This window comes from Piliocolobus tephrosceles, chromosome 10 (assembly GCF_002776525.5).
Source record: "Piliocolobus tephrosceles isolate RC106 chromosome 10, ASM277652v3, whole genome shotgun sequence".
Taxonomy (NCBI): domain Eukaryota; kingdom Metazoa; phylum Chordata; class Mammalia; order Primates; family Cercopithecidae; genus Piliocolobus; species Piliocolobus tephrosceles.
Window position 1 is genome coordinate 29,628,607 of NC_045443.1, and position 18,500 is coordinate 29,647,106.

Genomic DNA, 18,500 nt, shown 5'->3' on the forward strand with positions numbered 1-18,500 from the left:
AGGAGGCGGAGGTTGCAGTGAGCTGAGATTACACCACTGCACTCCTGCCTAGCCCGAGCGAGACTCAGTTTCAAAAAAAAAAAAATTAGATCTTAGTCATTCCTTTACAAATTCCAAAATTAAGATTGTATTAAAGACTGTAAATCTTGTTTGCATTAGTAAATTAATTATAAAAATTCAATGCGATCATAAAACGTGTAAGAAAAGTGTGATATTAATCATCTAACTTGAGAACTAGAAGTAACTTGGGTGCCAGTTGCAGTGGCTCATGCCTATAATCCCAGCAATGCAGGAGACTAAGGTGGGAAGATTACTTGGTCCGGGAGTTGGAGTCCAGCCTGAGCAACACAGCAAAACACTATCTATATAAATGAAAAAGAATTAGCCAGGCTGTTGGTGCATGGCTGTAGTCCTACCTACTCAGCAGATTGAGGCAGGAGAATTGCTTGAACCCAGGAGTTCGGGGATGCAGTGAGTTATGACCGTGCCACTGCACTTCAGCCTGGGCAGCAGTGCAAGACCCCATCTCTTAAAAAAAAAAAAAAGGGAATTTTGTAATACTAAGTTAAGCTTTTCCTAGGAGGTAGTCTGAAGTGTACAAATACTGCAGCAGGGAATTATTCACCTAAATATTTAATCTTCTTTATAGGTCGATGTACGCAAACATAGTATTAAAAAAATCCATTTCATATAATTTGAGGTCTCAGACTTTTAAATATGTAGTCTGGAATATAAAACATATAGACGCCATGAATACTAAAACAAAAAGGAGAATTGGGTAATAAAGTAGGGTATCCTTTCTGGAGGCACCTCCAGGCATAGGGAAAGTTGCATAACAGGTAGGTGAGTAAAGTGCTCTCTCCAATAGAAAAGAAACACTTGGTGAGGCCAAAAACTCCTAACAAATTCTAATATGCAGGTAAACTTCATCATCCAAAGGGCTTGTTGGAATTTTAATACTTCCACTGCCAAAAATCTGACTCTATTTGAGGAGTTTCAGATGGAAGCCTTTAACCTTTAAAATGGAAATCAATGGCAAAGCAGAATTTTGCTTTAAAGAAATTCCTTTCATAGGAGATAAAATTTTAATATGGTATTTGGAAAATATGAAAAGTTAAAAATCATATATATCAAAATAATTTTTAAAATCCTTTTAATGATACTTAAAATGATCTACTTCTAAAGAAAAAATCCTAAATCAATATTGTTTTCCCTCCCATTTAGAAAAAGCCCTGAAACTTGATTGAATTTTTTTTACAAGTATACTTGAAGGAGCAGCGATCAGTCTAAAATTCTAATTCTTTCCTATGAAGATTCCTGTGGATAGATGTTCTGTTAGTTTACAGCCAAACTTTGTTGGAAATAATCTTCAGAAAAATAAATCAAAACCTAAAGAAGGCTCATTCACTATTTAGAATTTTCTGGATGCAAAAATCTTTCAAAGTGTATCACTTATTTTCATCAGTTCACTTCATGGCTCTTAATGATATATCTATTTTTTAATGATGCTTCTGTTATTTTCTGCGAAATGTCATTCTGCATAAACTTTACTGCAAAACAGACCCATCACTATTTCTCCTTCTCTTCATTTTGGTTATCCTGTTTTTATACATTTATCTTGAAAAAAATCCATTTGAAAAACTGTTACTTGTGATATCCTACTTTCTAAAACTACTATTTTAAATCTAATCTTTCAGTCTTGTTATTTACCTGGAATTGTCTTTCCCCATTTCCTTAAATGATTTAAACTTTGGGGATTAGTTGATGATTCTTCTACTGTCATTCAGTATTACAAAAGGAAAACTGATATTGGCACACATATTCCAAATACAGCTTTTAATAGTACCTGTGTGATAGCTCCCACTATTTTTAATCTTTTATAATCTGAAGATTTAGAACCAATCCTTAAATAGTAATAGTAAGTAAGTTAGAACACAATCTAATACAGAATCAATCATATTCAGGACACCCTGAATGCAAATACTTCATAATCCAGTTTTACAGTTTAATGGACAATGTTTAACATGGCACCTCTCAGATCTGATATATCTGATTGTGGTGCTTAAAATTTGCCTTACACTGTCATTTAAAGTTACCCTGTTCTCCACTCACCACATATATAAAATATCCTATTTTTCTCTTAATGTTTTACAAACTGATAATTTTCACCATCAGTAGTGGATTTTTTATAACTCACCCTATGTCCCCCAAAATATACCAATAATATAATGATTAGATTAAAAACTTGGCATCTTTTTTCAAAAAAGTGCTTTCTTTCCCCTGTATAAGATTCTATATACTATTTGTGAATGATACCTTTGCTACATAACACCTGCATACCTGCCCCTGTGAGAATTTAGTCTTCTAAAACTCTATCTTCAACAGTTAGATAAGTCAATAATCAGAGTTCAAAGAAGTTACTTTTTAAGACCAAATTATTGGATAATTGGTCTTGTTAATATGGCTTAACATTAATATGGCTATAACATAGGAACTAGTCCCTGTTTTTCTTTTTTTTAATTATTATTAAAAATGTGACCTGATCACAATTCTTTAAAGTCTAGACTGGTTTTCCATATGTTTTCCACATTTTATTCTGACATCATATCTTTTAAAAACAAAAGGATGCAAACATTTGCACTTCTCAATGTTTGTTTTTTTCCATAGATGTAGTTTCACTTATTTCCTTCAGGCTTTTTATCACCAAGAAGCAATGTATGATTTTGATACCACCCATTTGCTGTGAAAATATAAGAAGGCGTCATCTTCAAAGCAATACTCCAGTTGGGCTTCTTCGCTGTTTAGCTGCAAGATTTCTTCTAGGACATTTGTAACAGACACAACATATATAGAATTTCAGTTTGGGTTTTTTTTTTCCTTTTTTTTCTTTTTTAAAATAAGTACGTTTTCTGCTTATTTATGTTTCCTTTTCTTTGAATATATTGCACAATATTTTATTATTAAAAAAAGGTTTTATGTCTCAGGCAAAAAGTTTTTCTCCTTCACTCGGGAGGTGTTAATGTGTATTATTTTCTAAAAGAGGTAAGTGGTTGTCTGTGTGGCCATCCTCAAAAGGAACCTAAAGAGAAAAGGAGGGAAGAAAAGACCAAAGAATTAGTTTTATTCCTTATACTCTTTCCTCTAAACACAAGGTTTTATTTTGGGCAATCCTTTCCAGGAACCAAAAGCTACTATTCTCTCTCTCTCCATCTTTTTTGAGGCAGGGTCTGCTCTGTCACCCAGGCTGGAGTGTGTGGGTATGATCACAGCTCACTACAACCTCAACCTCCTGGGCTCAAGTGATCCTCCCACCTCAGCCTCCCACGTAGCTGGGACTACAGGCTTGCAGCACCTTCCCTGGCTAATTTTTTCTATCTTTTGTAGAAATGGGGCTCTCACTATGTTGCCTTGACTGGTCTCAAACTCCTGGACTCAAGCGATCCTCCCGCCTTGGCCTCCCAAAGTCTTGAGATTTCAGGTGTGAGCCACCATGACCGGCGCACAGACTTAACAATGATTCTAAGATTTAGAGATCAGTACCATGTATACTATACCACTTACAGAATTGACAGGTTTATAGGATCCAAGTCTGAAACGACAGCAAATTATTTCAACTATAAATTTTCCAATTCCATGTAACATGCCTGTAATAAACAATAAGTTTAGGCTTTTAATTATTTCCTAAACTGTTATTTAAGAATAAATAACTATAATGCAATATATTATGGAAAAAAATAAAGCAGTTTGCATTATTCACTTCTATGGTTAAAAAATAATCAAGATAGATTTAAAAACAAATGGATTTCTTTTCAAAATCACAAGGCCACATAATTCATGATCTGAGCACAATCAATGTCAATCTTTTATTATTATTATTTTTTTTTTTTGAGATGTCTCGCTCCATCACCCAGGCTGGAGTGCAGCAGTACAATCTTGGCTCACTGCAACCTCCACCTCCCAGCTCAAGCAATTCTTGTGCTTCAGCCTCCCAAGTAGCTGGGATTACAGGCATGTGCTACCATGCCCAGCTAATTTTTTGTATTTTCAGTGGAGACATGGTTTTGCCATGTTGGCCAGGCTGATCTGGAACTCCTGGTCTCAAGTTGATCTGCCAGCCTTGGCCTCCCAAAGTGTTGGGATTATAGGTGTGCGCCACTGCACCTGGCCTAAACACAATCTTTTCAAGGTTTTCCCAAACCAATACAATTTTGGAAAATAAATGATGTCAACAACACAAATTTAAATAGATTGAAATGAAGTACTAACAAAGAATTTCCAAAGAAAAGCTATTCATTCATTTAAAAACATGATTCTAAGTATAATAAACTACCCAGCTCCATCTAATACTGAATAAGGACTGAATATGAAAATAGAATTGTTTCCTTTTCCTGTATTGTACTTAACTCCCAATTTTCATCATTACAATTCAACAAATAATCTTAGGGAATTATTCCAGGATTCAGGACAAAAATCATAAACACATCACTGATTACAAATCTAGTTTCATGTATTGCATAATTCAAAGTACATAACATATGATTTTACATACTGTATAAAATGCCTTAAATGCCTTGTAGGCATTTTCATATTTAATTCTACAGCACACTTGCAAATTATATATTATTATTGCTACTTTTACTGATTAGAAAACCTCAAAAAAGGTAGGTGATCTATTCCAGGCTACCACCAAGTAAATGGCAGAACTTACATTCAATTCTAGTTCAATCTGATGTTAATACCCAGGATCTTTCTAATTCACCATTATATAATCTACCTTACATCATTGAATACAATGAAATTAGTTATGTTTACTGGTTAGTCAATATAATTTCGGAGTTTTGTAATTAAACAAAAAGCTACTTAAATACCAAAACATGAAAATCAGTATACTTCTTGCCCCTTTGAGAAGAAGCAACTTAAGTGTAAGCAACACTTTTAGAAATTAGACAAAAAGGAAATGGTTGTTAACCTGTTGTTGAAAAGATTCCTCCAACAATACCACAGAGTCTTACAAAAAACTGCCAGAATGGCATGTGCTCCTCAGTAACTGTCACCATAAGAGAACTGAGATCGTATTTCATAAATATCCCAGAGACTCCATGGCTGCCTGCAGCATGGTTAATGATACGTTCCTAAAAGGGATGCAAAAAGAAGGGGAGAAACAGGAGGAAGAAAGAAACAGAATTCATGTCATCTGGTTACTTACATACATTCAATATTAAGCCCTGCAGCTCTATTGTAAAAGAAGGACATCCACATTTCCTTATGAACTGTCCTACTAGACTAAGCTCTTCAGAGACAAATTATTTTGTATTCTTTGTGCAATCAGCTTTTGAAACTATCAAAAGAGCAGAATCATTCTTTTTTCCTCAAAAAGATCACCTTAGATTCAAGTTTTCTACTGAGCTCAAGAGCTTACAAATATATGGCATGTCCCTCATGCTGTAACTAAACTGCAACCTTTAGGAATACAAATAATGAAGCTAACTACTACCAAGGGAAATTAAAACAGTTTTATGTAGGGCATTACAAAACCCTTTCCCTATTATTAGCACAATACAACCTTATAAGCCAACTGATCAAGTTTCCAATAAAGTGACTATGTCTTAAAGCTCCAAAATGCTCAATATCATGCTGAGTTATAAATATACTGTCACTACCTATAAGGGTAGAAACTGTTTAAAGGATCAGGGCATCTACATAATGAAAGACCAATAATGATTCACTTTGGGTTCCAGGACTAATTAATGTCAGCTCTCTCCCTCCCACCCCATATTGTATACTTTACCAAACCCAGTTACTCCATTCTTTTTTAAGTTAAAAAACTATTTCAGTCACCCTATCTATAAACACATCCTTCAACAATCAAATGCCCTGGGATTCTATTTTATTTATATATATATATTTTGGTTTCGTTATTTTAAAAATATATCCTGGAGATACTTCGTATCAGTATATAGAGATCTTTCTCGTTTGATTTTTAACAATTGCATCTTCCTCCAGTGTGTAGATGTACCATTTGGGTTGTTTCTAACCTTCTACTATTACAGATAACGATGTAATGAATAGCCTGAAACACACATTTTTATATTTTTGCCTACTGTATCTCTGAAATAGATTTCTCGAAGTGTGATTGCTGAGTCAAAGGGTAAATGCGTATGTCCTTTTTCAGGTACTGCTAAACTACCTTCCACAAAGATTATGCCACTTTGCATCCCCATAGCACTGCATGTTTGCCTATTTTCCCCACAGTCTTGTCAACTATATGTATTGTCCTTCAGGTGTTTGCCAATCTTACAGGTGAGAAATGGAATCTCCCTACTCCTTAAAGAAATGTTGAAAAGTACAATATGTTCTTGTATAAACTTTACCTAGTTTCTTTGTGAGTGTATATACATACATACCTATACATATATATGCAGTTATATGAACTTGTACTTTCCCCATGCCAAGTGAAAAGCTATAGACACATGACACTTCACCCCTAAAAACTTCAATACCTAAGCTCATAAGAACAAAAAAAATTCCACAATTATTGAGGGCATGGTCATCATGAGTTATAAGGCTAGTAAAAGAAAACACTATATAGGCCGGGCGCGGTGGCTCAAGCCTGTAATCCCAGCACTTTGGGAGGCCGAGATGGGTGGATCACGAGGTCAGGAGATCGAGACCATCCTGGCTAACACGGTGAAACCCCGTCTCTACTAAAAAATACAAAAAACCAGCCGGGCAAGGTGGCGGGCGCCTGTAGTCCCAGCTACACGGGAGGCTGAGGCAGGAGAATGGTGGGAACCCGGGAGGCGGAGCTTGCAGTGAGCTGAGATCTGGCCACTGCACTCCAGCCTGGGCGACAGAGCAAGACTCTGTCTCAAAAAAAAAAAAAAAAAAAGAAAACACTATATAAAGGAAAGCAAAAATTTTAAAGCACTTAAATTTTGCCTTAGAATTCTTTTGGATACAAGTGTTTGAATACTCACCATTCAAACAGAAAAATAAGAAAACATGACCCCAAAGTAGATGAGAAATCTATTAAACTGTCCAATTCCAAACCTTTCTCATCATTGTCAGTATTTATTTATATGGCCATACCACTCTGAGCTAGTGGAATGTTCTTCATCACAATCAGATGAATACAAAGCATTAATTTAGGAAGGCAAACCCTCTAAATTTGTTATCTAATCCATGATAACCACATATGCCCAGAAAAGGTAGTACATTTTTAATAAATAAATAACATAGAATTCAAAGATCTCTCCTGCCAGATCAAGAACTGCTTATATCAATTTATGAGAAAACACATTACAAAATTAAGACATTAAGAATAAAATAATTAAGGCCATCACAATTTAACAATTTTAAGTCTTAATGCAATAGAAAACATTTCAGATTTTTTAATATCTACTTTTATTGCTTTAGAATATACTAATATTCATTTCTAATATATTTCTGATTTAAAATAAAACATTAATTCATTTCAAAACTTACACAGATTTTTAAATGAGGGAAGACAGCAAGTAAAATGCCACCTTATTTTGTAGCCAGGAAACTTTAAAATGCTTTATAAAGAAATCACCAACTTATTTTACCGGTTGGATTCAACTTACCCTTTCTGTCACAGAAAACTGATGGGTGTCTGCTGATATTTTATATGTATGTAGTTTTGTTGGCACAACTGTAATAAAATACTGGAACATCTGGTTGTCTAGAACATTAAAAAAGAAAAAAAACTTTTTATCAATTCAGTAGCAACAAACTACTGCCAAATAGATTCTTCTATTAAATACATTTAACCTGAAATTTAGCTGGATGTGGTGGCTCACATCTGTAATCTCAGCACTTTGGGAGGCTAAGGAAGGAGGATTGCTTGAGTCTGGGAGTTTGAGACCAGTCTGGTCAAGACAGCTAGACCCTGTCTCTACAAAAAATTCAAAAATTAGCTGGGCATACTGTTATGCACCTCTGGGTCCCAGCTATTCAGGAGGCTGAGGTAGGAGGATCATATGAGCCCAGGAAGTCAAGGCTGCAGTGAGCCATGATTGTGCTACTGCACTCCAGCCTGGGCAACAGAGCAAGAACCTGTCTCAAACAAACAAAAAATAAAAACATTTAATCTGAAATGTAATGTTATACACAACTTAATGTCTAACAAAAAAAACATTTTTAAAGAAAGAACCAATGAAGCAACATATTTATACTCAGTAAAACAAATTCTCAGTACGCATAAGATGGGCAACACAGATGTTTAAGAAAAATGAACTGATGACTTAAATATTCCTTATAATCATTATTATCCTTTTATCAAATACGAAAAAGTAGCTTTTTTTTTTTTTCTGAGATAGGGTGTCGCTCCGTCATCCAGGCTGGAGTGCAGTGGCACAATCACGGCTCACTGCAGTCTCAACTTCCTGGGCTCCCGCAATCTTCCCACCTCAGCCTCCTGTGTAGCTGGGACTACAATGCACACCACCAAGCCCAACTAATTTTTTTTCGTTTTTAGTAGAGACACGGTTTTGCCATGTTGCCCAGGCTAGTCTCAAATTCCTGGGCTCAAGTGAATCTCCTGCCTCAGCCTCCCAAAGCGCTGGGATTATAGGTGTGAGTCACTGCGCCTGGCCAGCATTTCTTTACAGTACAGAAACTAAGAATAAAATAAAATTATAAGAGAATAACCACCACAAGACACATTTTCAGTTTCTACTAATATCTTAAGATATACACTACACCAAAATCAAATTAGCTAGCCTTTGAATAAATACAAGGAACTGATATCACAGTAGGAAGAACACTAAAGAAACTACTCAATGATGGCCTGGGGTTACTGTGTAATCAAAAGGATCATTTTTATGTAGTCATTAGGCATTTCCAAGTTTGACACAAGTTTTAAATATCAGTATATTGCCAATTATTAATTAACTGTAAACAATTACCCATTCACATAATATAAAACATGTTAATTCTCCAGGTCTAGAGAATTCTCTGGAAAAATTGTAAATAGATACATCTATCTACAGGTTCAACTAGATAAGTGAGTAAATGTTTTTATTATCCTTTTGTTAGAGATGAAGCAACTCAAGTAGAGGGATGTTAAGAAACAGGCCAAAGTCCAAGTTGTTAAGTGGCAGAGTGAGAACTTGAATCCAGGCGGTTTCACTCAAGGGGAGCATGGTTTTAAATTTAAGCAGAAAAAATTATCCCAGATTTAAATAGAAGCTTGCACTCCTGTGTACATAAAAGAGTAAAAGCTTTGACCTTCCTCTCCACTTCTCTCTCACTCATGGAAGGAATGATTCATCTGCAGAAAGTAATCATGTGTGGCTAAGCCACTGAACTAGATAGTATAGGCATTCTCTCTTTTAAACAGCTCTGTCTTTAAGACATACATATCTACCTCTCTACCATTAGGAAAGTGAGCCATCCCTGCCATTTGGGAAGTTGGCAGAGTAGGAGGAGTATGGAGTTAGGTTAACCAGTTTGTGGCAGCACATATAGATTGTTTTATTTCTATCAGCTTCATTAATAATAAAGCTGCCTGCAATGCTCTCAAAAAGATCATCGCTTGGCTCACTTACTTACTTCACTCAAGTTTTTTTTCAAATACCACAGCCTCTTCCATGCCCTTTCTCATATCATAAGCAATCCCCTTTATTTTGTTCAGAGCCATTTGCCCTAACACTTATTACCTAAAGATCTAATTCACTATATGAATGTGTGCTCTATGAGGGGCAGAGACTATGTCTATCTTGTTTATCCAAATCTGCACTGCATTAAAGATGTTAATTGTTAAGTAACCCCTGCAATACTTCTGGAGAACATCAGGAAAGGGATAGGTACCTGACACAGCAGATATGTAATGGTGATGTTTTTCTTTTTGGAAAAAGAGGCCAAATGAAACATATATTACGGAGGAGAAAAGTATATAAACTGCTTTAAAGCTTTGAATAACCTGATGATACTCACCTAACAGCATTTCAGAATATGACTCTAAATACCTTTTAGTTTCTCTCAATTTATAAAGAAGTGCACTTAAAAACAGCATTTTGAAAATTAACTTGTTTATATTTAGAAGAGCTTCTGTACAAAAATTTGTAGTTCATTTTAACATCTTGAAACAAAGCATCGACCAGTATGTTTCCAAATGAGCATCTCTCAGGTAACATGCAATTCATTTCAGAGGAGAATTAACATACGCTTAGATTACAGATTAGATTATACTGACTAAAGCTTATAAATCTCAAAATGTTTCCATCCACATATTTCTAAATTTAGTACATTCAGCTTCCCTGAAGGGAAACATTCCCACATGAACATTTTTTAATATTCATAAATGTAAATCAGTATTCTAAATTCTAAACATCTTTAATATATGATTATAACACGGCTAAAAAGTAAAGAATATGAATAAATCTAAATAGAATACTAATAAATCTACTTAATAAAAAACTAAATCCTTAATTACAATTTTACAAAGGACAGAATTCCTACTAGCTGAATAAGCTTCAGGAGTCCTTTAAATGTCCAATAGCTGGAACATGGTATATAACATGACTATTTTAGAAAGAGGCAATCAAAAAATTGTAGAAAACAGACAACTTTCTAAAAAGCTAAGAAAATTATCTTTCCATATTTGGATAGACTTGATTCTTTAAATGGAGCAGAAGGTTAAAAGAACATTTTAAAAAGGTTATCTGTGCTACGATGTACTCTTTCTATGTTAATAACCAAACCATTCCAGAATAACTAGGTTTCTGGTGTTTGTAAAACTCTCCAGAGAGGTTTCTAAAATGATACATATGCATTTTAAAACTTTGAACCTATATTATACAACGAAGAAAATTCTTCTCATAATGTTGAAGCTTTCTTTCATTCTTATTCTTTCTTTGGTGAATACAAAAAAGTGCAGTTATGCCCTATTAACGTATTAACTTTTCATCTATTTCTACTGATTATATTGAACTCCTTCTGCCTTTTAACTACTTCATCTTTTAACCTGAATTTCTTTATTCTGTTCTATGGCTCATATTTGAATATTCAAATTTCATCCACTACTAGGACAAATTCTCTCCACACACATCTCACTCACTAACCACTTAAAGATTATCTTTACACAGTAGTTAGGAAGACATTAAAAAGGTATTAATATTCAGGTTATATGCAAAATTTTCTACACATAAAATCCAACAGTAATATTAAATACTTACGATCTATAGCAATTTTTTCAGTTCCATCTAAAGGATTAATAATTGCTGGAACAAGCTCTCCAAAAGACAAATGATCTATTCTATGAGAAAAGTTGTAAGCTAAAAGGCAAAAAATAAAAACAACTTAGCAGAGAAATTATATTATTCGAAATTACATGTTACAGACTGGTTTACATCCTTATCTATTCTCAAATGAAAATGTTTAAAATCTGCAAGGATAATAATACAGCATTTTAAGCCACATTACTTTGAGAAAAATAAATGTAAATACATGTGAATTAAATGTATAAAATAAATTCAGACAAAATGCTACACCTCAAATTTTGTAATTATATAAAATTTAACGTCTAGAAAATATTAGTATAATAATGAAAGCCAAAAATATACATCTTTCCTTTTCCAAATCATCATATAGTAACAGGACTGTATTGTTAGAATTGGAATGATGTCCATGTAGCCATATAATAAAACTAATCAGATATATTTTTAATACACACTATTGCTTAATGTGACCAAACCAATTTTTTCTGGAATCCAATACTTGTTTTGTCTTCTAAAGCAGACTTTAAAAACTTAAGTCTTATGACAATCATGATACCAAACTAACCTGAATACTTTATATGTGTCTATATATTCATATTTCAATTTGCAAATTGAAATAAACTGCAAATGTATTCTTTTCATTATCCCTAAAAATTAGCAGAAATGTGTCAAAGTTATAAAAAGTACACTAGACTTTCCTCCCTAACCTCAGCAGCTCTGAGCCATGACCAAATACAAATGCAGATTAAAGTAAATCAATTAAAAAATTTATTTTTTCCTTTGGATGAATTATGCTTTCAAAACAGCTCGCTTTCAACTACCCTGCACCTGCACTTTAAAAAATAATATTTTTTCAAGTACGTCTTTACTGAAAAAAAGTCAGAAACTGCTTACATTCATGGTTGACAAGTGCTGCCAAATGTGCATGACCACGAGGATGTGGAATTGCCCTGAAAGGAGAAAAAACAATATTAAAGTAATACCATTTATATATATAATTAGTTAAGATCAGAAAGTGGATCTTCCCTAAGTTATATAATTTTTCTTAGTACAAAAATAACGTTAAGAATGTATTTGGCCTATGACTGAGCAGACAAGTCTACTCATCTCAGCAATGCAATAAATTGCTGGAGGTTGGCAAACATTTTTGGTAAAGAGTCAGATAGTAAATACTTCAGGCTTTGTGGACCAAGATGCAAAATCAAGTATATTATGTAGTTACATAATGAGAAAAAGCAAATTTTCACAAATTTTTCATTGATATAATAGTAATGAGTCCTTTTTTTTTGTAATACAACTGTTTTGCAGGGAGATTACACTTTGTTTAACTGGGGTTTGGAATGATCCCTACTTTCAAAACTGACCATAAATCTTTATCTGATGATGATGATCTATAATGACATTTTAAGTATTTCATCTTCGAAAAACTAATCCACGAGTATGAGCTGAGCATATTCATTGCTTGAAAGACATTTACAGAATGCCAGTAGATTTTTCTCCTAACACTTATTTACCTATAAACATGTTATTATATTGCAGATTAATAACTTCCAATCTAAATTAAAGCATAATTTCCTCAATTGCGCAGTTAAATGAATTTGAAACATGGAAATTTCCTTTGTATTTGCATCAATGTCTGAAGTTCTTGAACTACAGTTTGAAAAGTCAGAAAATATATTCAAGTATGAGAATGAGTCTAGATCCTTGCTTTAACTTTTGACAGCAAACGCTATCAAGGCATGAAAAGTAAAAGAAACCACTCAAAATCACTAGTCATTGAAACAACTTTACTACAATATAAATTTCACAAAAACTGGTTTTGCCTTATACTTTTAAGCTAAATTCATTAAACATTATTAAGTCTGCATGACACTTAATTTCCAAAAATATTCCTTGCTCAGTAATTGTAACTGATGGAAGTTTTCTCATTCAGAAAAAATCCAATCTTGGCACTGAGCTCAAAAAATGTACTGCTAAGCCATCAAACTGCTATGTAGTAGGGCAAGATGGAATATTTAGTTTTTATACCTGACCAAAAAAAAAACCATGGAAATGTCAATATTTAGGTCCAGGAGAGCAAATGAAGTTTACTATTGACACACCAATTTAAAATACATAATGAATTCAAATATTTTCTGCAAAGTACTACTGATGATACAATGGATAACAACAGGCATTAAACACTACATTTTCACAAGGTTTGAAAGGCATCCAAGTAGGCCTTTTTCTGCTCCACACACCACCATCAGTTATAATACATTTGTAACATATATCAACCAGATTCCACTTTGGGATGTACTGAATTTGTGTTCTCTCAATTTCTATGAAAATATTCTTGCCTATAGTTTTTGTTGCAAGCAGGTGATTCATAGATACTAATTCTTCAATCACTTCAAATTCAGCATTGATTCCTCGATTAAACAATAAGCAGTTCTAGTAACATTTGCCCACTCATCAAGAATTTAGAAACTACTCAACATCTCCTGGTTTGTTTTTGAACTGGCTATTAGATACTGCTCTCAATGTCCTCATCTACTGGAACACTTTTCTTGAAGAAAGCTAGTCATCTAATTGTCTAAAGCAAATTTATTTTCTCTGGAGTCATTTCTTTAGCTTTGACAGTCAAACATTGCTTCAAAGACTTATCAGTGGTTGGATGACTTTCCTTACTTGCTAAACAATGAGGCACTTAAAGATTACAGCTTCATTTTCACTTTTTATAAAATTCTAGTGTTTGGATATTCCATTTTTAATTTTCTAATTTTTCTGACCACCGCTTTTTTACAGGTTGGTAATACTGTGATGAACGATCAGTCTGGCACCATCAACATATACTGTATTCTTTTCACACAATTAGTGTCATGTTCTGCAGCCAAATTTGATCAAATAATCCACAGTCCACTGTGCTTTAAAAATGCAACATTTGAAGTCATATTTTTTTTTTAAACATAGTATTACAATAAATAAATAAACTGCTGCAGGACAGGAATACACACAGCACTTTCAATGCTGTCAAATTATAACTGCATCACTGCAATTCATAGTATACCAAAGTACAAAGTAATGAGAGAGTCATATACAGTCTCTGCCAGAATTACTCAACTGTCATACTGTAATACAAAAGCAGCCATATATATAAACAAATGAGCATGGCTATATGCCAATAAAACTTTATTTTTGGACACAAATTTAACTTTCATGTATTTCTCATGTATTATATTACTCCCCTTCTGATTTATTTTCAAATATTTAAAAATTTAAAAACCATGGCTGGGCAAGGTGGCTCACACCTGTAATCCCCAGCTCTTTGGGAGGCCAAGGCAAATGGATCACTTGAGGTCAGGAGTTCGAGACCAGCCTGGCCAATATGATGAAACCCTGTCTCTGCTAAAAATACTAAAATTTCGGGCGTGGTGGGGGGCTACCTGTAATCCCAGCTACTCAGGCGGCTGAGGCAGGAGAATCACTTGAATCTGGGAGGCAGAGATTGCAGTGAGCCCAGATCACATCATTGCACTCCAGCCTGAGCAACAGAGCGAGACTCTGTTTCAAAAAAAAACAAATAAATAAATAAAATTTAAAAAATAAAAATTTGAAAGCCTTTCTTAGCTTACGAACCATACAAAAACAGGTAGTAGGCTGGATTTGGAATATAAGCTGTAGTTTGCCTACCCCTGCAGTAAACCTTTGTTCTGTCATACACTGTTATCTTTCAAATTTAACCTGTTCTTTTAACATCTTTATACTTCTACAAATAAGTATTATCCTTCCCTGTTCCTGATTAAAAAAAAAATAAAAAAATCACCTTGAAGATCTCCTTTACCACATCGTGCTTTACCTAGTTACCAATTCTAGCGATTTAACTAAAAAACTGAAAACAGAAACTCTCCATAAACTCTTCTTTCTTTATTACCAATTAACTGTCCGTCACCATTGTCAAGTTTCAGAATATGCCGTAGTAGGTCTAAACATTGTTTAATTTGTTCTATGTGTTACCTAGCAAAACACCAGGCACTTTAAAAAAGGCAATACAATGATTAGGGAAAAGTATTAACTGACATTCAACACAACGTATACTAAAACCCTGCTCAATAAAGCATTTCCTGATGCACTGGAATGATTGGTAGTTTGGTCTCGTAAATTCTTCTGTGGTCACAGTCAAGTATATTACCTCAAACTTAGTACTAAAAAGAAAGTCTACTGTCATAAATTATTCCTAGCTCCACTCATATTGTCAGCCTAACAGTGTTCCTATTATTATTTTCAAACAAACAAATTCAGAGTTTTTCTGAATAACCAAATTACAATACTACACATTGAATATCCCTTATCCAAAATGCTTGGGATCAGAAGTTTCAAATTTTAGATTTTAGAATATGTACATTTTATTTGCCAGAGAGGCCTCCCTAATTTGAAATCTGAAATACTCTTAAGTATTTCCTTTCAGCATTGTGTTGACAATGCTCAAATTCGGAGCATTTTGAATTTCAGATGTTCAGATAACAGATGCTCAACCTATACATTTTACTTCAATGACCTCTCTCACCACTCAGGATTTTACTCTGAGAGGAATAGAGAGCTGTTTTAAATAATATTTCCTTTTTTTTTTTTTTTTTTGTTAACTGGCGTATTCATTTTATGAAATAACAGCATATGTGAGCATCTTCTTCAAAAAATTAAATTTAAAAATCAAATTAAATCACCCTAGTACAGATGACTGTAGCTATCTGACACTTGTTAAAACTCTGCATAGGGAGGATGGATATTCAGAATTTACCTGTTTCTTTTCTGGAATATTTTCTACCCTATCAGACAAGAATCTAGCCTGAATGACTTTCAGTGGAGGAAAAGTTGTTCTGAAAATTGTTGGGGGGTGAAGAGAGGCATTTTGAGTTGTCAGAATTATTGGGAAGGGGTTGCTATTGGGATTTACTGGACAACAGCCACAGAAACAAGGCATCCTACAATGAAACTGACAGTCTCATTCAAAAAAGAATCATCCCAGGTTTTGCCTGAGTTTCAAATGCTCTAAGAGATACTCATCTACATGAAAAGTCTATTATAATAATCTGAGTCTAGAACTGAACTCCATTTAGCTATATAAAGTACCTGTTGTCATTCTAATATACACTAAATCTCCCAGAAAACTAAGGGAAGCTTATATTGTTTTGTTTAATATTACAAAGAGGTATTCCTATTTCTGAATATCATCTCATCAATGGAAATGTCACTCATGGTATCTGAGTAGCCAAACTGAAATGTCAAAATTCAGTTTGCCTTTGTAGCTATTATATATTTAAAAATTCTACATATAAGTGGTAAGCATCTACCTACTTCATTATGTCTTCTAGTGTATTCACACTCAAGCATATTGAAATACAAATTATGCTACAAATTATGTTCCTTTTATTACTCTTTTATATTACAGTTGAGATTGACCTTGGGTCTGAGAGGTAATATGAGACCTTGAAAAAGATCAATATTGAACTTGACAAATGTAATACTAAAAAATTAGGAGTGGGTTTACAGGATATTCCTGAGATGACAAGATACGAACCAAATGCTTTTCCATTTGGCCTCTCTGATAGTATGAGTTACTACCTGTGAAGGAAAGTAAAATTGTGAAAAGACCAAAAACAAATTTTAAAAAGGGACATAATATAGAGTCTGATATAATATTTGTCAAAATTTCTCTCTTTGAGTTGGTGTTGGACTAAAATATTGTTTGCATCCAAAGGTGCAATAAAATCTTCTAAATTTCTTTAAGCTACGATTTTAAGACATTCCAAGGTTCCCAACAACAGGCTGGGTTGGAGATGGGTAATGGTAACAAAACAACGAAACATAAATTTCAAGAGATAATGAAGAAAAAAATAAATGTTTGATCTGAGTATTGTAAATACTGAAATACTTTTTCATAGAAATCTAATGTTATCTCTCTATATATTTTAAAATTTCCAGCCATGCTCTTTCCTGCTGTATGCCCTTCCCTCCTTTATATATTAAATTCCTCCTCTTCTCCTAGTGTTCAAAGGTTTTCCTCAATAAGGGCTCAACTGACTTGCAGCATAAGTTTAATACCTTGTTAAATAGTCTCTTATCAGCCATACTTCTCCTTTACAGCCTTGATACAAGTATCATTAAATAATTATTAACGTATTCACTGCTTAAAGTGTGGATTTTCTTATAGAACGTCAGGCCTATTTAAAATAACAAGTCATATTTATACTGTACAGTTTGGAATAAAATAAATTAAAAAGGGCAAAAACATTTTATTTTTTTCTTCACTGTTTATCCTTAGTTTCGAGCATGGTACTTTGCACATAGCAAATACTCAAAAAATGTCTTGTACAATAAAGAATTGTTCAGTTCAGCACTCTATATGGAAAAGAGGATGGGAGGGAAAGACGAATGGGTCTATTTATTCACTCAAAAATTTAACAAATGTTTATGACAATTTCTGTGCTGGGTGCTGCTCATATTTTTCCTTAACGTTTACCTAATTTAACTTTATATTCTAGACACTGCTAATTTCTAACTTTATCAAAACACTTGTCTAGGATTAGTCAGGAATTACGTTTTGATGAGGACCACCAAAACATTAAGACAAAAACCTCATACCAAAAAAAAAAAAAAATGAACAAATTAATGAAATGTCTAGGTAAGAGCTCTCTGGCTACTAAAACCTGGCAAGTAGAAGGTTGTAACTGATATTTACCTACAGTTCAATTACTTTAATACACAACACATGACATGGCTGCTTTACTTTTGTTTTGAAGTAGTTTTTAAAGTTAGTAGTTTTCTCTGTCCTAAGACTGAAGCCCCAGACAACAATCTCAAGACATTAAAAATATGTATACACAGTATTTTAAGCATTCCTCTAGTAGTTAGCTATATGTTATTTGATTAGCAAAGTATTTACCTTTTTTTTTTGATATAGAGTGTCGCTCGTGGCCCAGGCTATAGTGCAGTGGCACAATCTCGGCTCATTGCAACCTCTGCCTCCCGGGTTCAAGCAATTCTCCTGCCTCAGCCTCTCGAGTATCTGGGATTACAGGCGCCTGCCATCACGCCCAGCTAATTTTTTGTAATTTTAGTAGAGATGAGGTTTCGACATGTTGGAAAGGCAGGTCTCGAACTCCTGACCTCAGATGATCCACCCGCCTCGGCGTCCCAAAGTCCTGGGATTACAGGCGTGAGCCACCCTGCCTGGCCAGAATTTACTTTTAACCAAGCTCCAACTTTGTTTAAAGTATTTTC

General features: G+C 34.0%; 1 protein-coding gene across 2 annotated transcripts in view; it reads right to left on the minus strand.

The window, feature by feature from the left end:
* Nucleotides 1–2,661: 2,661 nt before the first annotated feature.
* Nucleotides 2,662–18,500, minus strand: part of ERGIC2 (ERGIC and golgi 2) — a 40,777-nt gene continuing 24,938 nt past the window's right edge. For both annotated transcript variants that reach the window (XM_023209005.2, XM_023209006.1), the window contains 6 exons: nucleotides 12,135–12,190; nucleotides 11,199–11,297; nucleotides 7,605–7,702; nucleotides 4,970–5,132; nucleotides 3,562–3,644; nucleotides 2,662–3,079 (listed from right to left, as the gene is read on the minus strand). In XM_023209005.2, the coding sequence (XP_023064773.1) occupies nucleotides 3,017–3,079; nucleotides 3,562–3,644; nucleotides 4,970–5,132; nucleotides 7,605–7,702; nucleotides 11,199–11,297; nucleotides 12,135–12,190 (562 nt within the window). In that variant the 3' untranslated portion in view covers nucleotides 2,662–3,016. The remainder of the gene's footprint in view (nucleotides 3,080–3,561; nucleotides 3,645–4,969; nucleotides 5,133–7,604; nucleotides 7,703–11,198; nucleotides 11,298–12,134; nucleotides 12,191–18,500) is intronic.